This window comes from Choloepus didactylus, chromosome 5, assembly GCF_015220235.1.
Source record: "Choloepus didactylus isolate mChoDid1 chromosome 5, mChoDid1.pri, whole genome shotgun sequence".
NCBI classification, from domain to species: domain Eukaryota; kingdom Metazoa; phylum Chordata; class Mammalia; order Pilosa; family Megalonychidae; genus Choloepus; species Choloepus didactylus.
The window spans coordinates 58248574-58273094 of record NC_051311.1 but is presented as its reverse complement, the minus strand read 5'-3'; the positions used below and the strand labels follow the sequence as shown (position 1 = coordinate 58273094).

The window sequence follows — 24521 nt, the reverse complement described above, 5'->3', positions numbered from 1 at the left end:
AGGGGCCCTGCAAATATATTTTTATTCTCTGCCCAAATTACTTTGGGATGTATTGCTATTTCACACTAACCTTTTTTGTCATGGTCTTCTTTTGATTTAGTGTTGTAGAAAGACTATGCTGTCCTGGTATCTGTTCTTTTTAGAGGTTCTCTATTCTTTTTTTTTTTTTCCTATTTACCTCACAAATAAGATCTATCTAGATGAAGGTCATTTCATTGTTTTTTTTTTTTTTTCCTTTCAAAATGTGGTTTTACTCATGATATTTTTCTCCCAAAGCAAGAAAACATACTTAGCTTCTCTCTCTGTGGGTACACATATCTTTTTAAAACTCTTCCTTTTTCAGCAACACTTACAATTCTTGGATTGAATCCCTGTTCTTGAGGCTTCATATCTATCATCTGTTCTCAGCGTATTCATTTTTGGTGGTGTTCTTTTTTCCATCTATTATTGGTAGTAGTTCTCAAATTTGTTCTTTACACCTCTGATTTTATTTTATGTCATATCCATTACTACCCTAGTGTCTTTATTGTAGGTTTCTCTTCTGTTGTAGCATTTTTGTTTTCCTTGCAATTTTTCCTATTCTCTCCATGTCCTTTTTGTCTTATACCACTGTTTTTTCCTTTCAGCCTGTTTTCTTGTGAGATTTTTCGGTTACTATTGCAAGAGGGCATGTGTTTTTCTTGTATGCTACTAAGGATGCCAAAATTTACTGAAATTTTTTTGTTCCTCTACAAAAATAGAAAATTTTTCTTTTCCTCACTTTTTTTCCTCAGTTCATTCATTCTGAAATTAAATGAAATCCACCCAGATCCAATGTTTTCTGATTACTGCAATGTGAGAACTGCCTTTTCCTCTATTATTTGAACACTTGGGTGCTCATGAAATTATTTTTTTTTTTTCAGTTTTACTGCTAGAAATCAATTTCATGTGTATATCTAATAGCTCAGCTCCTAGTATTTATAAGTTTTCATGTAATGCAAATCACCTTCCTTCAGATGGGATCTTTAACCTTCATCACTAGCTGGCTCCCTGATGCACAGAATAATAGATGAAGTATTTTATCAAAAAAAGAATATAGCTTCCATGATTATTTTGTCTTTATCTACAGTATTTACAAAGGAGACTTCTATTTGTCAGTATACCATTGCCAGTCCTCTCCTACTTTCTAGCAAATTGTTTAATTTTAAGTACTGTTTCTGATGGTTGTAGGACAAGAAATACTCATATGGTGTAGTGGTGGTAGGGCAGCTTCCCCCTAAATCAGCATCTATGCAACAGTGCAAGGCTGACCAGTTTTGTATGGTTCCCGGAGTAAGCCAATGGAAAGTACTACGTTTGAGTGAGTAGATTCTTTCTCCTTCCAGTGGTGCAGCTTGTATTTATTGGAAATTCTTTAAAGTTGCTGGCTGTAGTTTTATGCAAGTCCTGATGTTTGGAAGAGTGAAATGGACTCTCAGTTCTGATGTTTCTTCAGTAAGGTCTCTAGTATTTTGCTAGTTTTCAGTGTGTTGGTAGGATATGCTCCATAGCTAATTGATAGGAAGGGAAGAGGTCAGTAATATTGTTGTGTGGAGAGGACACAGCTGTAAACCAGGATGATTCCAGATAGACCTGGTGTCTTGCTTTTACATTTTTAAACCTTTTTTTGTCCTAATCACTGGGAAGAGATGAGGCCTTGATAATTAGCCTGATGCACAGTGATTTGTTGAACAGTCCAGTTTTTCCCATGAAAAAGTATAGGAGGAATATCTGAAGACAAAAGAGACAAGAGAGAAAGAAAAGTGTAGAGGAGGGATGAGGGATAAAAATTAATTAGAGATGGTCCCTACAGCAGCAGTAGCAGTAAATGTCTTATTTCCTTGACTCTAAAGCACTAGCAAGTGCATGATTAGGAAAACAAAGAAAAACTCCCTTAAATGTGTACATCTCTTGTAGGATACCTATTGATTTGGGGGATGTTAAAATGTGAGAAAATGTGTATCTTAGAATCAAAGAGACACAGGGAACTGTCATGTAGGTTGATGAGAAGCAGTAAATGTTGTGAGTGGAGAAAGCTGATGACCAAAAGGGAGAACAGTGCCAGAGCACAGGCGTAGAGAAGGGCCCAGAATCACTTACCCTCAACAGCCACTGCCGTCTCCATATCCCACCCAGCTCTCAGCTCTCCAGTCATCTCCTAGGTCCAGAATAGCTAATGCTGATCAATTGTAGATAACAGTTTTTTCTATATATAAACATTATTTTTACTATGTTGTTTTCATTCTCCACCATTTTAAATTGTTGAAGCACCTGACAGTCTAACAAATGTATCTTGTGGAAACACGTTCTTAGTAATAATGATAGAATAGCCAACAAAATGTTACATGTGAACTACTAACCTTTGTGTTTCCTCTGAGCAAATGAGTAATATATGGATATTTGAAATATGTGTCTTTTAAAAATTCTGTCACACGAGCTTAGTTGTTCAATTCTACAGTCCATTTTGTGTATATCTTTTCATGTGCAGTGCCGGTTCATCAATCTCCTTTACATTATGTAAAGTCCACGTGTCCACCCTCTGTCAGTCTATAAGTTTATCGTGACATATATACATGAAATGGATTGTTACCTTTTCTGGAAGGAGAATAAACCATAAGTATGAACTAGGCTTTAAAAGAGCCTAACATAAATCACTAAGAAAAATCTGTAGTAGACTGTGAGAATATAAAAATTGCTATGAATTATAAATAACACAGCAGGGTTTTCAACATAATTTTATATGAAAGCAGAAATATATTTCTATTTCCTACAATAAGGCTCAGCGATTTTAATATCATTGGTTGACCAGATTCTAAGTGGAATATGCTAGGAAGATCCATAGTAAAATTTCTGGGTGGTAATTGATACCACAGAACACTGATGCTCACTTGGCTATTGGAGATGGCACTTGCTTTATATTGCTATCAAGGTATCACCAAAAGATATCTTTACATTTTCTCAGTAATTTATTTTTACAGATTTTTAATCCTTTTTAAAGGAAAATCTGTATTGCAAATTTCAAATATTATATTTTCACCTAATTAAAAAGTCATTTGCCTGAGATTAGTAATTAACCTTTGGGCTACTTATGTATAAGGCATCCAGAGAATCTCCTTAATTAATTGTTTTTCTTCTCTGTTGTATCTATTTTAACAAAAGTTTTCTAAGGAGAATTAATTATATAATATAAGTTAGTAGCCTTTTAGGATAGTCTCTTGACTAATCAGTTCTGTTTAGCAAACAGGGTATTCTTTACTGAAGAAAGTTTTATTTATAATAAGTAACTCTTACACAATTAAGAGTTACCCCTATTCACTTGTAGCAGGGCTGAAAACATTATAAATATTCAGTTTCCAAAAGACTAGGAAATGTTTTTCTTAATTCATTTCTAAAATGAAATTTCATCCATACTAAAAGAAACTTTTGTTTTTGTATTTTAAATTTTAAATGATTTCTCCAATACCTTCTTCACTCCTTACGAGGAGATGCTTTGGTTTGTTGTAAGGCTGAAGTTTTTGAAACATAAAACTCCTTCCTTAGTGGGAATGTGTGATTATTTAATAGTATTATTATCTTATCAACTTTCTACTCACCCATGACAAAGCCCAGGAATATCATCATCTAGTGTCCCATCAGTAATTTTCAATTGAGGCATCATGGCTAAAAGATGAGAAAAAATAATAATCTTTATTTTCTAAAGTTGTCACCTGTAGAATCTTTTTGTTGTAGAGAGTTCTAGTCATCTTTGAAAGCATTTCCAGGGTTGCAAATCTGAAAATTCAAGTGGTAGATATGTATGAACCAGTATTGATGGATAAATTCAGAGCTAGTGGTTTTCTAAAGGGATAAGTGCTGACTGAAACTTTAGAACTGCGTGTAGAATATGCATAACTGGCAGTCCATAGCTTTATATGTTTGTTACTACTATTTTGACTTAATAGTTGAATGATCTCTTTATGACCCCAGTGATGTTTTCAGAAGCTAAAATAGAATTCCATGAAACAAAAGCAGTGCATCTCTATCCCCTGTCTATCATGTCCCAAATTATTAACCTATATTATTTATTAATCTGAGATGTATTGATTATATTAGGTTCATCCTTTGAGAATATACATTATAAAAATAAATTATGTGAGCAGTCTATTTCCTTCCACCTTGGGCTAAACCAGTATGTCTTTGGTTACTAGGCTACATTTTGTAATCAATCTAGGAGTATTCTGTCATTATCCATGGAATCTACTATTTAAAGAGAAGTACATATTTATCAGTTGAAAGGAAATGCAAAGCAAATGAAAGCAACTGTATCTCAGGCTCTACATTGTCATTAACAACTCCAAATTTTGCTTATAAGTTACTGTAACTGAATACTAGAATCACTTTACTTATATGGATCAGGATAAGGAACTCTTTCTCATTTAAAGTTGTATATGCCATTGCTGTACTCATCCTTGAGAGTCAACCACAGAGTATGCTAAAAGGACCTCAAAATATAGCCGAGGCATTTTCCAAAAAGAACCGTTAAAAAATTCTCGTACCCTTTCTTTTTTTTCCACTTTAAATTTCATAACCATCATATTGTATTACTTTTTCGTTTATGGACTTCTCTAAAACTGACTTTCAGAATTTTTGAAGGAATAACAGAAGGGAGAATTAGAATTACAGTCAGAGCTGAAAGAAAGCAGTAGGGTTGCAGAAAGGGAAATTTTTTTTTCTTAAATGCATGCCTAGCTTAAACAATAATAATTTATTTTTACTGGCTGGATATTACATGTACGAATATTTTCTGATTTTGAGTTCTGCAGTTATTTTGTCTAGAGCACTGTATAACCATTCATCTTATTCATTATTGCTCTCAACGGTTGTTACACATAGCTCCTCTTAAGATGGAGAATCTGAGATTGGGTATTAAGAGCAGGAATGAAGACCTGACTCTTGGGTTTGGGATCTGTCATTTATTCTGTTGCAGAATACAAACTCGCACAAATTTTGTGAAGTGCACTCCAAAGACATGGTTTTGCTTTCAACTGTGATGACACTATAACTGATCTGATATATTCTTTCAAAGAATCATAAATTCTTATTGGAGTTTGAAGAGATGTCATGTTCGTTTGTCAACATGTCACTCCAGGGACACAGGTGCAGCGAATTTATGGAGGAAGCACCCCTTGTCTCCTGAGCCACATAAATATGAAGCAGAATTGATTGGAAACATGTGGATTTAGATCACTCCTCAGATGGAGACCAATTAAGATCTGTCTGTGGAAGGCATTTCACTGTGATTCTCAGGTTTTCGTGAAGCATAGGCAGTGATCAAGTTCTGAGGGTACATCAGATAAATTTTTGGAGACCAGCAGATGTCTTCTCAGAAAAGAATACTAAGGATTTTCCTCTCTGGCAGAGTGAATATTGCACAGTTTTAGTTAAGTGCATGATTAACTTTGACATTTGAAAATGGAACTTCACGTAAAAATAAGCATGGTACTTCTGCATGTCTAATTAAGATGTTTAGTTCCTGTCAAGGCTGATGGTTTTTTTTTTCCCCCATGAAGGGCAATATATTCTCAACTTCTGAAATTTCAGAAACCTGTACTTAACCTTTAATTGTCATTCCATTTACGTGGAAATCTGATTAACAACTTTTAAAGTTCATGAGCTCATGGTAAATGCAATTAAGACCTTTTTGGAGTTTGTTATTAAGAGCTGGCATTTAAAGAAGACTAAGGCCTGGCTACTGTTGCTGTCTTCTCCATAGCAGGATGTCTTAAGCAATTAGCAGAGAACATGAGGTACATGAATTGTACTGTATTGCTTCTGAGTTAACATGGTTGGTATTTAAATAGCATGCTTTTTTTTTTTTTTCCCTTGTGGTTTGCTGTAGGGTATGTGTGTTATTGAGGGTAGACTAGGGCCAACGATAATTAGGTGGAGCTGTGGCAGTTTTCTTAACTGTAAGAATTCGGCTCATTGTTTTTGTTTTCTCTGTAATTCTAATGTCGTATTTATAAACATTCACCCTCAATGCCATGTTGAGTCATTTTATTGCATCTTTCTGTTGAGTGTGATAGTCCTTTTGAGAGTTAAAATTAAAAGATGTAGAAAATGTGGAGAGAAATGAATCAGATAAACAACTATTTTCTCAACTCAGGCATTTTAGCTGTTCAGCCATTGCCCCTTGGGTCTTGGGGGGTGGAGGGAAGGGGACTTAAATTTATTGGAGCAGACATGTGTAGTATAATTTACAAATTGAAATGTGCTTGTGATGTGTAAGAAAATTGGAGGTCAATAATTGAATACAAAGAGGATCTTATTGCTGCCAATTAGGCAGTTTTTTTTCATTTGCTGATAAATTTGACTCTGATGGATATAATTGATTTCTTAGATATTTTATATGTGCAGAATATTGTGCTTATTAGCTTTTAGAGGGATGATGAGAAAAATTATGAAATAAAGTGTCAACTTAGGCAACTCCATAAACTATATTGTGTATAGGAGTACTATTAAAGAGTACCTGAATCTTTACACAATTCTATACTGTTTGAAATTTTTATGAGCATGTATTACATTTAAATAAAAGAGCGATAACAAAACAAAGAAGTATTTGCAGGAGAAATTTAAATAGGAAATCTGATCTGAAAGAATTAAGTTTGATGCCAGAAATATCAATGAAGTAGTTCTCCATTTTGGACCCTAAAGTGTTTATACTTACACCTTAAAACAACAATGCAGTTACTTTGATTAGTCTTTTAAATTATAGGCTAACCTGAAGTATAGTAGAAAAATGAAAAGTTTAATATCATGCTTTGAATTAACATATAGCATTTGAGTAGAAATAGTGTATAATAGTCACAGACCCATTGTAGATCTGGATTTTTTTTTTTTTTCCTGGCAAGAAAACTGGTAAAATAGGATTACCTTTCTTTAACCAAACTGTTGCTAGGTGTTTTTCATCAGTTTAGTGTCTTGCTTAAGGTATATATGTGTTTCTTCATCTTTGGATTAGAAGAATTTTGCTTACTTTATAGACAGAATCTTGTCGTTGATGCAAAAGTTGACGAAGTCTAGAAGTGAGTGATATTAAATTCCTCCTTCATTCATGAAGAAGTTCAGTAAGATAGTTCAGCATGATCTGAACTGGGTTATATTTATGGTGATACAAGGAAGTATTTATTAGACACAGTGTCTTCATCAAGTCATGCTAGGAAGTTAAGAGATAAATACAGGAAAAGTGAAATAATATACAGCAATGTATGATTAATTGCTAAATCTGTAGGTCCTGTAGGCATTTAAAGGATGACTTTAGATACCTTGGTCAGAGAAGCTTTGTGCATTTGATAGGAGCTGATGGTTTTTAAAACAATGGCTAGGGTTTAGGCAGATGGGAAGGTCATTCTAGGTTAGGATAATGCATATAAGCAGAACAGTGAGTACACTTACTGAATTTACCATATAGATAATTCATACTTAAGAGTGTAAGATGTGATTAGAGAGCCTGAAATCAAATCATGAAGAACCTTCGGTGAATTCAGTTGAGATCTTTTTTTTGGTCTCTTTAAAGAAAGAAACCACCCTATTTTCATATTCTCAGTGTCTGCCAAAAAGTAGTTGCTCATTTCTTGTTAAATAGACAAGCCTGTCCAAACTCTTCCAGTCTTCACAATGTTCCCCTCAAATGGGAAGGTACTTACCACAGTTCTTGGCACTCAGTAGTCAGTGTTAATTGAATCTGGATCTACATCTGTTACACCTAAAGATCTCATTTTGAATGAACTATAAGCAAGCATTGTTTTTTATAGGTGTGTCGATGTTCACATATTACAGATAACCGATATTAAGGAGCCATTAGTAACTGAACTGCTAATTGAAAATGCTGGGTCACAGACACTTAATTGAATAAGCTACCTCCAGAGAGTAATTTGGGTCTTTTCCAAGATGCATTAACTCTTTCAGGTCATTAGAGTAGTACTTATCTCACTGCAGCAGAAATTTAATAAATAGCATTCCTGCAATGTGAGTAAATTAATGTACCGCAAATAGTCTGAAGTTTCACCATGGATGTTGTAGTTATACTCAGAGGAGCTCATCTGCAAATGTGAAATATTGATAAGTAGCTGCCCTTTAGAACATCTTACTTTCAATTTAGGTAACCTACAAGGGAACACCTACTTTGTCCAAGACACTGTAGCAGATGCTGACAGGCATGGCCTGAGCTAAGAGACAGGAGTTAAGGCAAATAACTACAAGATAAAATTCTTGAGAGATACAAACTGCTGTGTTGCTGGGTGGATTTTAATGAGAGTAAGATATCATGGTTAATACAGAAGATAACCTCTCAGAAGGCAAGAACCTCATGGCTTGTTCACATGGTAGGCTTATTCATGTTCATTCTCTCTGTATACATACGTATGTACATGTACAAGTATGAACAAATACATGTCTATACAATGATAATGTATTAACTTGATCAATCAGAAGCATTTTTTTACATAATTTATATATATATGCCATTTTTCCCTGTGAGAATACAAATTATTTATGCTTGGCATTCATCTAAAATGACTCTGATAAGGATGTTGTCATTCTAAGACTAAAGGTAAAAAAGACCACCACTGTAAAAAACCTTTTCAGAAGAAAAAGGTAGAGATAATACCTTCATGAGAAGATAAAACCTTAAAGCTATAGAATCTACCTCTGTCCTCATGCATGGGGTTGATATCTCCTCCGTGTGTGTGGACTCTGATCAGTAATATCTGAATGGAGCACATGTAGTTAAAATCATTAATTCTATTTAGATTCACTTCTTGATCTCAGTCCACCTTGAATGATAGATGGAAGATGTAGTTAATAGCAAACTCAGACATACAAAAAACCTTGGTTATTTATGGAACAGGAGATAATCTAGTTTAACAAATGGTAATTAGGTAAAAACAACTGTTAGGAAGTAAGACTGCAGAGATAGATTGGGGCTGTGCTTTGGAAGGTGCTGAATACAAATGGGAGGGATAGAGGTTTATTTTGCAGGCAAGGAGGGAACTATGAAGGATATGAGCAGAGGAATAATGTCATTGAACTCTACTTTAGTGAGCTTAATCTGGTAACAGGTTGTGGGATAGAGTGCCATGAGCAATGTGAGGCAGGATAGCCAGTTGGCAGATGGTTGTAATAATTATTGGAATATAGTGAGGATGTGATCTAGAGAGATGACAGTGAGAAAGAAAATATTTAGAAAAGGGAATGGACATGAAGTGTGTAGTGTAAAATCTATAGGACTTGGCAGGTGATTTGGCGGGCAAGGTGAGAAATTTTGATCCTGGATGATCAGAAAAATGATAATGGTAGGAGGAGGTTAACTAAGGAGGGTGCCTTCCTTTCCTTCCTCCCTTGCATCTTTCTTTCCTCCCTTGCATCTTTCCTTCCTAACTATGGGGAGAGGTGGTATTAGGAAGTTTTGCTTGGTCAAGCTGAGTTTGTTGGCCTCATGTTTCAGCACTTCTTAAATGTTTGTTCCATGCTTACAGGTGATGACAGTGCATCTCTGAAGCTTGGGAGAAAATATGTTAGAAATTTGAGAATCTTATGAAACATAGAAATAACTGAAATGGAAGAGAGCAAGATCAAGAGTAAGGATATTAAGTAATGGAGTACTTGGATGGAAAATATGGTGAAGAAAGCCATTCCAAAAGCTTTAGAGAATCTGTGGAGAATATATTAGTTGAAGCCTGAATTTAGTGTTTGAGGCCTTTCCTGTAGAGAGAAGGGGAAGAAGAAAAGCAGAGGAGAAACGAGAAGGTGATGAAAATATAGATATATTTTTATTTGTTTAAGAAACATTTATAAAGTGCTTATTATGTTCTAGGAAGTGTTGTGAGTGCTTTACAGTAGTAACTCATTTAATCCTAATGGCAGTTCTATGAGGGAGGTAATGTAATTATTCCTGTTTTAAGATGAGAAAACTGAAGTACTGAGGCACAGAGAGGTAATATTATAGATTTGTGGTTCTTGAGATGCATTAAAAAATACTGATTTTTGAACCCCATATATGTATATTAATTCTTGTATTAATTCTATGAGGTAGGTTCTATTAATTTCTTTACTTCACAGATGCAAGAAATGCAGCTTAGAGAGATTATATAATTTGGCCAAGGTCACATAACCAGTAAATTTTATCACTGAATTCAAACACAGTCTTTCTAATTTCAAGGCATTTACCCTTAACTACATTTTTACATTACCCATATTCTTTAGTTCTAATGTGGGGCACATGAATTTCTATTTTAAGGTAGCTCCTCAAGTGGTTCTTATATGCAGATCAATCTGTCCAGAATTTTAGTAAAAACTAAGAAGAGGTATATGATTGTTGGGAGGAGGAAGGAGATTAAAAATTGTGGTCAGAGAGGACCATTCATGAAGGGAAAACTGACAGTTGAAGAAGTAGAAAATTCAACAGTTATAGTTGGGGATTTCAAAAATCCTCTTTCAATGATTAATAGAACTAGACAGAAAACAGAAGATTTGAATAACAGTATCAACCACCTTGACTTAACTGACGTATATAGTACACTTTACCCAATGCCATCAGAATACACATTCTTTTTAAGTGCACATAGAATAGTCTCACTTGCTAGATCATAAAGTAAATGTCAATAAATTTAAAAGGATTGAAATCACACAAAGCATGTTTTTTAATCCCAACAGAATTAAACAAACAACAGAAAGAAATTTTGGAGCTCCCCAAATATTTGGAAACAAAACAACAAACTTCTAAATGTGCTATAGGCAAAAGGAGAAAGCTTTAAAATCAACAATTTAAGTTCCCACTTCAAGAACTAGTAAAAGAAGGAAAAATCAAGCCCAAAGCAAGCAGAAGGCAGGAAATTAAAAGATTAGAGTGGAAAAAAAAAAAAAAATCAAAGAAATAGAAACCAAAGAACAACAGAAAGAAATCAATGAAAACAAAAGTTGGTTCATTGGAAGGATAAAAAAATGACATATCTTTAGCTAGAGTGACCAATTTAGTAAGAGAGAAGATGTAAAAAGTATTAAAATCAAATGAAAGAGGAGGCATCACTACAGAGCCTATGGAAATTTAAAAAAAAATTATAAAGGAATATTATGAATAGCTTTATGCCAAAAATCCAGACCACTTAATTGAAATGGATGCATTCTTAGAAAGACACAAAATGCCAAAACTGACAGAGGAAGAAATAGAAGAATCTGAGTTGTCCTATAACAAATAAAGACATTAACAATGAAAGGCCTTCCTATACATATACACAAGCCATCCAAATGCTTTAGTAAACATTTAAGAAAGAAATAATCCCAGTTCTTTACAAATTCTTTCAGAAAATAGAGAATGAGGCAACACCTTCCAGTGCATCTTTTGAGGTAAATATTACCTTGATACCAAAGCCAAAGATACCAGAGGAGAACTACAGAGTGATAACCCTCATGAACATAGATGCAGAAATCTTTAACAAAAATTAGCTAAGTGAACCCACCAAATATAAACTGTATTATACACCATGATCAAGTGTAATTTATCAAATGTCAATCAATATTATATACCATAGTAATAGAATGAAGGATAAAATCCATGTAATGATCTCAGTAGACACAAAAAATTTTTTGACAAAGTCTAAGATCCATTCATGATTAAAACAAAACCACACAAAAACCTCTTAGCAAACTAGGATTAGAAGTGTACTTTCTCAACGTGATAAATGGTATCTGAAAAACCTGCAGCTAATATAAGGAAATGTTTAGAAGTGACAGAAGTGTTCCAAAATGATTGCAGTGATGGTTACACAATTGCATACATTTAATAAAAATCGTGTAGTACACCACAATGGATGAATTTTACAGTAGGTAAATCATACCTCAAAAAGCTGTTGAAAAAAATACCATGGGATAGAGTCGTACTACAAATATATGTCCTTGAGAATACTGATAATTTTTAATGAGCTTATAGACATTCACTTAGCAGTCCTAATTCAAGTTAATTAATTTCTAAATTACGGAAATTTCCTCTTTCACATTAAGTATTGAGGGTGTACATGAATATCCCTATGTTTCATGAGTACATTCCAAACTATATATATTGTCCCTTTTAAACCTGTTATTCCTGAATTCTGATTATTGTTCATGGAACCACAGTTTTTTCAGTCCTTCAGAAGTGAAATCTTTTAATCACTTTTTATTTCTCCTCTTCTTTCCTTCACAGAATAAGTGGTTAAATTTTGTTCATTTTCTCTGCATTGACTCACAAGTTTATCCTTAGTTGTAAAATCTCATCACTACTTTAGTTTAAAATCTCTTTATTTTTTTCTTGGACTGTCTGGTAAGTATTCCCTCCCCACTGCCTCTTCTTTATAGTATTTCCTTAATCATTTGTTTTGTCTTCCAATCCTGTTACCTTCCAATCTATAATTTTATACACTGCCAGATTAATTTATTTAAAGTGTGTTTATCACCATTTGATTTATCTATTCAGAGCTCTTTATTGCCTCCTCATTTATATTTTATTTCAATTCCTGAGCCTTGTATTAAAGGTCCTTAGAAGTTCATCCATGAGCAACCCTTGCAGGTTTACCTCTCATTCTTTATTTTTATGTCACCTGAACTATTTGCTGTTTCCTAAACATACCCTGAATTTTCTCAGTGTTATTTCTTTGCTTATTTTGTTCCTTCAGCCATTTTTTTTTTACCTTTCCCACATTTTAGATTCTATTTATGTCCTTCTACATTGACATTATCTTGAAACCTTTTTTTATTTTCCTAGTTATGAACAATCTTGTCCTCTTAAAATGCTCGTTTCTTTGTTTGATGCTTACCACTTTCTCCCTGTCATTCATGTGTGTCTCCATTACTAGATAAACATATGGTGGGTAGGATTTATTTTTGAGTCCTGTTTTCATACCCAGCACAATACATTGCGTATTTCATGTGTTAAATAAATATATGTTTAATTTAAAATAAATAAAATGTCTTTTGAGAAGCTGTTAAAACTGGGGTTTCTTTGTTGACTCAACAAAAAAAAAAAAAAAAGAAAAAAAGGGCAAATGAAGCAGGCTTTGCTCATCAGTTCTTTGATAGAGGACCAGAAAATGCATGTACACTCTTGTAAGTTTCGGGTTTGTTTTATTCTGAAAGCTAGAGTAAGGAATTATTCACAAGCTCATCCTAATGGTGGTTTTAATAGTACAATTGCCATTGATAATGAGTGTAATTAAGTAGGCAGACATTCCGTTTTCAAAATAACCATGCTTATTTTTCTTTTTGTTTCCTTACTTCAGAATATTTTAGTCCTTATACAATGGGGAAATTAGACTGCTATTTTGAAAAAATAACTCTTTTTCTATTTTTTATTAGGAACATTTCATTCACATGTAAACTTACGGAGAAAACTTGATAGTTCTGAGTAATTTTAAATGGTGTTCCTAATTTTTAAAATAGTGTTAGGTTGTTTCAGTCTCACTGTTCAGGAATCAAGATGATGGACTGTGGGACTCATAAAATGTAAATGTATGTTTATGTGTTAAGGAGCTGATTTATTTGAAAGGGAGGTACAGGAAATACAGTCATTAATTAAGATCCTGTTAGGATTCTTTTCAGTGGGAATTATTAGAATAGATGAAGCAATATTTACATAGTCTTAATATATGAAATATAACTGAGTTTGTGAAATCAGTATGTGTCTTAACCATGGGCCTATAAGTGTTAGGATAAGATCTGTGCATTCTGCCACGGAACTGAATGAGCACTGGAATACAGATAACTGTCACATGAACTGGGTTGTTCCATAGCAGTGACCCTGTGATTGAAATTTGGAGGCCATTAGGGAGGTCTTTTCGTTACAGAATGCTGGAAATCTGTTTTTTTTAGCAGCCATGCCAAATCTACAATATAATTGAGTCCCTCAGTTGAGTTGTTTATTATTGAATTAGAGACCCAACTCAATACTCTCCCTGACTGTTGGACAATTTGGTGATGTATTTACAGAGAAAGTATTTGCCATTGTATTATTCCATCAACATGCCCAATTGTACTCCAGTGGCCTCATAAATAAATACAAAAACATTGACCAATCTGTTAACATGTTTTGTTCTTCCACAGTACTGTCTTTATTGTATAAAAATGAAATAAAATCAGTTTACTGCCAACTATAGGCCCATTCATATTGGCAGTTTGTATACTCTTATTGGCAGTAGAGTGTCATGGCTAAGAGGATAGATAAGCTTTGGAGTCAACTAAAAATGGGTTAAAATCCTGATCTGTTATTTTGTAATTACAAGACCTTAGGCTTGTTTCTTAAACCACTAATTCTCAAGGTTTTTTTTTTTTTTTTTTTTTTTTTAAATCTCAAATGCTGATTATAACTTCATATATTTGATTTGAGATCAAATAAGATCATGTTTCTAAAATTGTTGGTGTTTGATAAATACTCAGTAATGTGTCTGTGTGTATAATCGAGTCATAATTGGTTTAAAATGGTGTAGCAACATGTACAGAGGGTGTGTCATAGGATTTTTTGATGATAATAACTTAATATGATACTTAAACTCTCATTGAATGAATAAATGAATATATACATACATGCAAGAATGGATAGTTACATGGGATCCTGAGTCTTTGAAAAAATTTTACTTCCATCATGGGTAGAATTGCTTGCCTACATGTACTTATGCCACTTGGGTATCTTAAAATTTTAAAGGTGGTAAGTGATTATGTAAATGAATTGATATACTTTAACCTCAGGTTAGATATTCTTAGGAGTGATGGTTATTTCTTTTTTGAATCTGCTATTTGCCTTCACAATGGTGGGCACTTTTTAGAATATTGTTCTTTGAAATAGTGGAACAGCTGATTCTAGCCCTAGTCCCAACTCCTGTGGTTTTCAAATTGATTGATTTTATAAGCGGGACTTGCTGGCAGGAGTTGAACAAAAAGAAAGCAGTTGCTTTTCTTGGATTGAAACTCTCAGGAGGAGTAGTGCTCCTAGAAATTCTATCTAGCTCAGGACTGCTTAGCTTACCATGGCCTATGATACCTCTCTATGGCTGGTTTGTTAGAGTGCTTGTCCACTGTGCTAAGTTAGAATGAGGGATAAGAGCATGGGCTCTGGAACTAGTACACCAAGGTTCACAATGTAACTCCTCTTTAAACTACCAGTTCCTTATCTATAAGCTGGGAATCTACCTGATAAAATTTTGTGCTTTAAATTCATTTAGACAATACATCTCAGTGATATAACACCTTGCCTGGAGCATAGTAAACACTCAGTAAATATTATCCTATTGCTGCTGATGCTGCTGTAATAGTGAGGATTTAATTATGATTAAATGAGAATATTGATAACTCACTCAACAGTACCTGGCACATAGTAGACACCCAATAAAATAGTTCCCTTTGCACCCATGTCCAAATGCCCACACACCTTATTCCCAGTTTTAGGAGTAGTAGCAAGTAGATGACTCCCCAACTGTAATGAATGTCTCCTCAGATCTTCAACTAACAAAATGAATAGCCAGGTTAATATGCTCCTGAATGTTAAGGATGAAGTTTAGAATCAGATTTTCATTGTTTTAAAATTGTTTTTCTTAATAGCATATTATAAATGTGTTTGTTAAACTGCTTATCTTATTGTATAGATGCTTTTGACGGAGTACTTGGATATGAAAAATACCCGTACGGCTTCTGAACCATCAGCTCAACTAAGTTATGCCAGCACTGGACGAGAGTTTGCAGCTTTTTTTGCCAAGAAGAAACCTCAGAGACCAAAAAACTCTCTTTTCAAGTAAGTATCTCTCTACTGATATGATGACGAGTGTCAGGAACTTTCAGATCCCAGGTAGTGATTGAGAAAGTATTGAGAGCAATTACTTTCAGATAAAGTTGACTTGAAATAATTTATAGGAAGTGTGTATATTGAGTTCTATATACTATTGCTTTCTGTAAGGAGAAGTATCTATTTTGGATTATGGTACTGAACTGTCTAAAACTTCAGTAAAATTTCTAGAATTTGTTTCTGTTTTTTTTTTATAAGAAATGAAGGGAAATGAAGTATTTCAGCCATTGAAAACTCCCCAAGTGCTAAGAAACAGTACTTGTTAATGAAGTTATACAAATTTTCCTAGCTAAGTAGTATGGGGTTATATGTGGTTAGATATTTAACAAAGGAACAATCTGGAAATTCTTTTCTAATTACTGTTTTAGTTAACACCACCAGGCCATGTGCCCAAAGTGTACGTCTTTTGGTAACAGCTAACAGTTAATAATATTAATAATAATGATAACAGCTACCATTGATTCAGTGCTTACTATGTTCCAGGCATTGCACTTGATGAGTGTCTCAAAATAATCTCATTTAAACACAATTTGATTTAGATTGTACCAAATTTCAGCAGCAGCAGTAACAGCTATTTAATTACTGAGACTTTACTAAGTGCTAGCCAAGGTGTTAAGCCCTTTTCATGGATTGTTTCATTGACTAATTATAAGAACCTTACATGCATGGGTCCCATTATTAATCGTCTTTAACACATAAAAGAAAGGTGAGAGAGAAGAGAAGTTAAGTAGTTTATGTTAGGTCACCTGGCTAGCAAGTGGTAGAAGGAAGATTTAAGTCTTGGCTGTCTAACTCCAGACATATGTATTCTTTTGAAGGATTAATAGATTTTTAAAAAGTTATATCTGTAAATCTACACATGTAAAGTGGTTACAGAAGTATCATCTCAGTATTTTGAATTTTTTCATTTTGAATATCTGAAGCTCCAGTACCTTTTATTGATTCACTTTTGAAAGAGAAATACATAATTTTGTTTTAATTTTTAGATAAATGGTGATATATATATATATATATATATATATATATATATATATATATATTGCACCTATTGTCCTTATAACTGTGTCTTGGAGATTTTTCCTTGTCAATACACACAGAGCTGCATTATTCTTTTTAATGGCTGTATAATAGTCCGGGTTACTGATGTTATTTAAGTCTTCCCCTCCAACTAGACATTTAGATTTTTGTCAGTCCGGGTTGCAGATGGTGGAAACTGACTTTGGCTAACAGAAGGAGAAACAATTTGTTGGATGGCTATTAGGTTGAAAAAACTGGAGGAAGGAAGAGGACTAAAGAGCTGGAAACCCAGCAAGATCACACCATTTATTGTCACTTTGCTTTCAGCAGTCTCCCCTACAATGATTTCCCATTTGTTTCCCCGTGTGTCAGGCACTGAGCTCAGTGCTGGAGCTACATCTTTGAAGATCCATGCATCCTATTCACTGAAAGCACAGACTAGTGGCTGAAGGCAACTGTATCTCAGTTGCTGTCTGGGCTACAACAGAGGCAAGGACTGAACTCTCGGAAAGTCTGGCTATGCTTCAAGCAGCCAGGCCTGGCATGGGGACTGGGTTTGAGGGAGGCGTGGAGTGGTCCTGTACTGATTCATTTTTGAGATTTGTTTTTATCTTGAATTCATGGTGTGTTTAATCATTAAGTAAAGGTTCAACAGTTCATTTGTCTTGCCCTAGAATGAAATCCATTCTGTATATTGACTGTATTCCTTTTTTTAAGGTTTTATCCAGAGGTTAGATGCAATATGGTTAAATGCTTTAGGCTGCAAGTAACATAAAACCCCATATAAATAGATTAAGCCATAGAAAAGTTATCTCACACAATAAGGATGCATGTGGAAGTTTCCTTTTAATTCAACAATCCTGTAGCATTAAGCACTCACCCTTTTGCTGTCTCTCTGCCTTTGCATCCTCAACATATTGATGATGTTTCCCCATGTGAACACAAGGTTTTTGCATCAGTTCTAGTACAATAAAGATGGTGAAGCCAAGGAAATAGGGCATGTGTCTTCCTGTAAATCTTTTTTTATTAATGAAAAAAATTTTTCTCCCAGTCACACAACCCCTCTGCAAGTTCCCCTCACGTATTAGGATTGGGTCTTATGCCTATTCTTAACATAATCACTGACAAGGGGAAGCAGACCATGGTGATTTGTTTTAAAATAGTCAGGGGTCAGCTCTGGTGCTAGAGAGGGAGCCATTTTTCCTGAGCATGTGGCTGAGTCGAAGAGGGAGGAAGGAAGCAAAAAGCCCAGACAAAATTGAGGCTATGCTAGTGTTTTGGTTTGCTAAAGCTGCTAGAATGCAATGTACAAAAAATGGGTTGGCTTTTTCAATGGGGATTTATTAGGTTACAAATAACAATTCTAAAGCCATGAAAATATCCAAATTAAGGCTCAATAAGAGGATACCTTCTGTGAGGAAAGGCTGCTGGCATCCGGGGTTCCTCTGTTACATGGGAAGGCACATGGCAACATCTGCTGGCCCCTGTCTCTGGGCCCTGGTTTCAAAATGGCTCTCTCAGTTTCTGTGGGTCCTTCTTACTTCTCCTGGGGCATTTCTTTCTCTTTCAGCTTCTCTGAGCTCTCAGTTTCATCTGTCTTTTATCCTTTCATAAAGGATTCCAGGAGGGGATTAAGACCTGGAATGGGCTAGGTCACATCTCACTTGAAATAGCCTAACCAAAAGGTCCACCCACAATAGTTCTATCCCCACAAGAATGGATTAAAAGAATATAGTCTTTTCTGGGGTATATAACAGATTCAAACCAGCACAGCCAGCAAGGGTGAAAGATAGTGGAAAGAAGAGATGACTGGTGGAGGCCACTAAGGCTGCTTCAGATGCTGCCTAAAAACCTGGCCTTTGCTTTTCTTCTTCAACCTGATGTTCTAAATCTAAGTATATTGCAGAAAGTAAGTTTAAGGGATTTTAGATTTCATGCCCTCAAGCATTGCCCCTAACTTACAACCATCATACCTCATATACATTTTCTGACATTTGGCCAATCTATTCTGAAATTGTATTGGAAAGGTATAAATTGTTGGAAATGAACTAAGTTAGATAATTGTCATACATTTATCATTTTTGGGTGATAATAAATATTACTGTCACCTACATATATTAATAATATCTATACAGAATTAAGCCATTATTACTGATTTGCCTGCTTCTAGTCTGGGTTTGACCATTACTGAGCCATGTAAACCAAGGCAAGTCTCTTGTCTTGATGGGCCTCAGTACCTTTGTCTATGAAACAAGGAAGTGAGACGGAATAATCTCTAATGCCTCTTTTACTGTAAAATTATATCAGTCTATGATTTATTGCCAACATGAACAGGATTCCTGAATAACAAAAATATATTAGGTCCTAAAGTACTAAGATTTGGGTAAACTGTAATCTGTTTCTATCATGTCTGTGAAGGACTTTATTACCCTTCTTTAATTGCCCCTAGCTCGGGTTAAATGTATTTAAGTTCTCAGTTATTGTACAATGTGTGCCGCTATTCTTTGCTCAAGGGTTTATTTTCTTTCCCCTTGCCATCTCTGGTCAGTAGCTGTCAGCATGTATTTTGGAGGTTTGTGGTTTCTTGTCTGACTTGACTGATAGGTGGCACTTTTGAAGTACTGCACACTTTGCCTTTCTTCTGGCTTAGTTCTTGACAGGGTGCAGAGAGAAGACCAAGTAACCCAAGTATTTCCCTCAGTCTGACATTTGTCATAGTATTCATCTTCCTCATCGAGGAATAGATAAAGAGACCATAATTAAGAAAACGATGGTGCTCATTCTTTGTTGCCAGAAACCTATCCCATTATCACTGTTCTTTTATTATATTGCTGTTTACCCTTAGTGGCAGTAATTCTTAGAAAGATTGCTCTTTCTGTCAGCCTGATACCCTGCCTTTGAAAATCTCAGATTTGAAATGGAATTTCTTAGCACATCAAAGGATTTACTGTTTGATGTAGTCATAATTTTACCTATTTTTTTTTCACTTGCAACTTTTTGTTTTTCCCTTTTTGTATTGACTTTTTCAGCTTTTAGTAACCTGTTCTTCATCATGAGCCTATTCCTCCATGTTTCTGACCTCCAAAACAGTTCCTGGGTTGGTGTGAACAAATATTTTGTAGCTGAGTATTTTTTAGAGTACTCAAATATTTTTGAGTATTTTATGTGATGAGTGGCAATTCAAAATACTACTAGTCGTTTAGAAACTATATATATAGTTTGTTTTTAGGGCAAAGACGTAAGTTCTTCTCTGAGGAGCCAGTATTTCTGTGGTGGCAGCTGACAGTCACTGATGACTTTTCAGCTAGATAGTAACATAATTAGAATGACTTTATAGGATGGTCCTGCTGCTGTGTGTATAGGGATCTTGGCAAAAAATAATGGTAGTCTGGAGACAAAAGAAAGTTGGGACAGGTCAGAGTTGTACCAGTTGAAATGGAGAATAGGCAAAAGTTCCAAGTACAGTTGTAGAGGAGCATTAATCAGGGATATTGTTCATAAATTAAGGCCAGTGGCAGCTAACTCTGGCCCTGCTGTACGATAGCCAGGCTGTCTTGGCTGTGGAACATCAGGAAGTGTCACAGAGACTAGAGTGGAATACTTTTGGAATACATAGCTGGACACCACCTCTTTGGTTGCTGCCTAACCATTTCTTTTACCTGGTGTTTCATTACAGGTTCGAATCGTCCTCACATGCCATCAGTATGAGTGCATATTTGCGAGAACAGAGAAGGGAGCTCTATAGTCGGAGCGGAGAACTTCAAGGTGGGTGATTGAACTTCTCAGGAAAAATTAGTTTTCTGGAGGAAGATCTAAGATTTTATAGCATATGAGTTTGTGTTCTGTATTCACAGGATCCTTTCAAGATAATAAAAATTTAAGGACTTGATAATTGGCTTCTTCTATAAATTTTTCAGCTTCTTTGGCCAAGTAGCTAAAACCTTTATTATGGCCTCAGGATTTGTAGACCTGCCACCACTCAAGTGGGAGCTCAAAGCAAAAACAGATGGAGTCAGACTGTTCTCGGTAAATGATAGCAGCCATGAGTCCAGTCTCAGTCTAGAAGAACACCAGTCTTCTGTGACTGTCATTGTTACTTTGAATTATTATTTTTTATGCCTTCTGAAATATGGTAGAGGTACCTGAGATTTAGAAGAGAGCAAATGCAGCTTTTGTCATTATTTAAATGGATGAGGATGCCTGTAAATGGTATGGTCTAATCAATATAACTTTGATATACAAAATATTTGATACACAGATGTGGTTACTAAAGAGTTATAATCTGCAAAAGAAAATACATAGGAAATAAATTATGTGCTCTTATAAAAAAGAAAATCAGAGCAATAACATTTTCTTTTCTGACAGAAAGAATGCTAATCATGGTAAATGTAATCCATTAGGAAAGATTTGTTGAGGGTCTGCTAAGTGCAAGACATTATCCTACACATTGGAAGGGGCAAAATTGGGATGCATAGAAATATAAGATATAGCCTTAATGTCCAGTTATAAAAGTAATGCATACATATATGAGAACATTAGTAGCAATACCAGGAAAGGGTAACAACTAAGTAAATGGTTAGTTGCTGGAGTTGTTGAGAGAAGCAAGTGATGGTTTAAATTATTTTAGAACTCTGGGTTTTTTCCATGAAGGATGGGTAGAACAGTTTAATGTCTTTGATGTTGTGGGGACACTTAGTATGTTTTACAGTGATCAGCCTACACAAGTAAATATTTATTTTTTAAGACTCACCATAGTTGTATATCAAAACACTGTGAAGTAACCAGTCATCTTTTCTGGGTTTAAAGATCATTGCCTTGTCATTCCTACCTTCACCTTCATTATTAATCTAAATGCCCATAGATTTTTCCAACAATCCTGCTATGATCTCTCATATTTATATCACAGTAGTAGTTCCATAACTCATATATGTAGTTACTGGAAGTAAAAGCACAGGAATGTGTTCTAGGATATTAGGAAAAAGGGGGTTTAAGGTTGTTCTGGTTTGTTAATGCTTCTGTTATGAAAAATACCAGAAAGGGATTGACTTGTAGAAAGAGGATTTATTAAGTCACAAATTTACAGTCCTAAGGCCATAAAAGTGTCCAAACTAAGGCATCAGCAATAGGGTACTGTTCTAGTTTGCTAATGCTGCCAGGATGCTAAACACCAGAAATGGATTGGCTTTTATAAAGGGGGTTTATTTGGTTGCAAAGTTACCGTCTTAAGGCCATAAAGTGTCCAAGGTAACACATCAACAATTGGGTACCCTCACTGGAGAATGGCCAGTGGTGTCTGGAAAACCTCTGTTAGCTGGGAAGGCATGTGGCTGGCGTCTGCTCCAAAGTTCTGGTTTCAAAATGGCTTTCTCCCAGGACATTCCTCTTTAGCCGCAGCTCCCCCTCAAAGTGTCACTCTCTTGCTCTTGGGGCTTTTGTCCTCTCTTAGCTTCTCTGGAGCAAGAGTCTGCTATCAACAGCCATCTTCAAATTGTCTCTCATCTGCATCTCCCATCTCAGCTCCTGTGCCTTCTGCAAAGTGTCCCTCTTGGCTGTAGCAAGCTCGCTTCTTCTGTCTGAGCTTATATTGAGCTCCAGTAAACGAATCAAGGCCCACGCTGAATGAGCGGATCCATACCTCCATGGAAATTATTCAATGAAAGATCTCACCCACAGTTGAGTGATCACATCTCCATGGAAACATCCAATTAAAAGTCTCCAACCCAATCAACACCAATACACTTCCTGCCCATACAAGACTACATCAAAGATAATGGCATTTCGGGGGACATAATACATCCAAACCAGCACAGGTAACTTCACTGAAGAATGGCCAATGGCATCTGGAACACCTCTGTTGGCTGGGAAGGCACATGGTTGGTGTCTTCTTCCTTTGCTTCCAGGTTGTGTTTCCAAAATGGCGATCTCCAAAATGTTGCTCTTGGGGTGTTTTGTCCTCTCCTAGATTCTCCAGAGCAAACTGTGTGCTAGCATCTCCAATGTGTCAGCAGAAGTATGCTTTCAATGGCCGTCTCCAGAATGTCTCTCTCAGCTGCAGCGCATTCTTGGTTCTTTCTCCTAGGATGTTTCTCTTTAAGCACTTGGGGGTCCTGTCTTAACATATCCCAGGGCAAACTCTGGGCTTCATCTCTTAGCTAAATGTCCTTCTGCTGCATCTCCAAGCACTTCTAAGTGTCAAGGTCAATAAGTGTCTGGGTCTGTGTGGCTCTTTTCAAACTACTCCAGTAAACTAATCAAGACCCACGCTGAATGAGCAGGGCCACACTTCCATGGAAATAATCTAATCAAAATTATCACCTACAGTTGGGTGAGTCACATCTCCATGGAAACAACCTAATCCACAAAATTGGATTAAAGAATATGGCTTTTCCTGGAGTCATAATATATACAAGCTGCCACAGAGGTACCAACATTTTCTTCAATAGTGAAGTGTTCTAGAAAACACGAAATACGCATTTTGTAGTCTTGAAGTATAGAGAGTTATTAGAATTGGAACAAATGAAAGAGTGACCCAGTCTATGTTTAGGCAAGGAGTGGAAGAGGAGAGGGCGACTCAAGCTTTAGCAGGCAGCTGCCTTTCAGGAGAGAACAATGAGCTGTAATACTTGGAAGGAAAGAGTGGTAACAGAACACACATTCTTGTAGGACTTGGGATCATACTTGAGCAGACACTTAGGGGAGTAGAAACTTATCTACAGGTAGAGGTATCTTTGAAACTCTTAGTGTCCTAATTCTAATTTCTCTTCAGGGTTGGCTTAACGAATAGTTTTAATTTACCTCATACTTTCTCTCCACCTGGATTCAAATATATGAAATTCCTTTAATGGGGACAAAGCCTTTCATTTAGCACTTAGAGATGAAAATGTAGACCAAGTAATTACTGGGACAGCAGTGTAACCTGTCATTTACTCAAATGTCAATCATAATTAGTCAGCGAGGGTAAATGATTAATACTAGATTCTATCTTCTTTTTGTTGAAGAATAAGTAAGGATAGTGAACATTCTGTGCTCAAGCTATGCAGAACGATTTTCATTTGCCCACAGTGGTCCATGATCTCTTGAGAAAACAGTACAGCATAGCAATGAACTGTAGAGGGTTCTGGGGCCAGAATGCCTGCATTTAAAATCAGGCTCCCCATTTACTAGCTTTGTAACCTTGGGCATGTTATACAACCTCCATGTCTCTGTTTCCTTATGTCTAAACAGGTATAAAGATAACAGTATCTACCCCGTGAGGTTGTTGTATATGAATAGCATTTAGAAAGTGCTTAACACAGTAAATGGTAGGGCATTTCTCCTTCTCCACAAAGATAAATTTAGTTGTCACTTATTTTGATGAGTCTTCCCTGCTATCCACTCCTCTCCCCCAACCTAGCACAAACATACACACTCTGGGGTTGTGGCCCCTGCTGTGTGTGCTCTTGCCACATCTTTATTGTTGACTTTTTGAGCACTTTCGTTATATTGTGAATCAGTGCTGACTTGTTTGAGTCTGCCAACTGTAATCTCCATGAGGGAAATACTGTTTGTATTTCTTGTGCTTAGTGCAGTCACTGTTCACTAAATATTGGTTGACTCAGTGACAGAATGAATAAGGACAGTTGTGGTCTAAAGTACAATAAATCAC

At 35.6% G+C, this 24521-nt stretch overlaps 1 protein-coding gene across 6 annotated transcripts in view; it reads left to right on the top strand.

The window, feature by feature from the left end:
- EXOC4 (exocyst complex component 4) overlaps positions 1–24521 on the top strand; it is a 953704-nt gene that overhangs the window by 264528 nt on the left and 664655 nt on the right. For all 6 annotated transcript variants that reach the window (XM_037836132.1, XM_037836133.1, XM_037836135.1 and 3 more), the window contains 2 exons: positions 15663–15808; positions 20553–20641. In XM_037836132.1, the coding sequence (XP_037692060.1) occupies positions 15663–15808; positions 20553–20641 (235 nt within the window). The remainder of the gene's footprint in view (positions 1–15662; positions 15809–20552; positions 20642–24521) is intronic.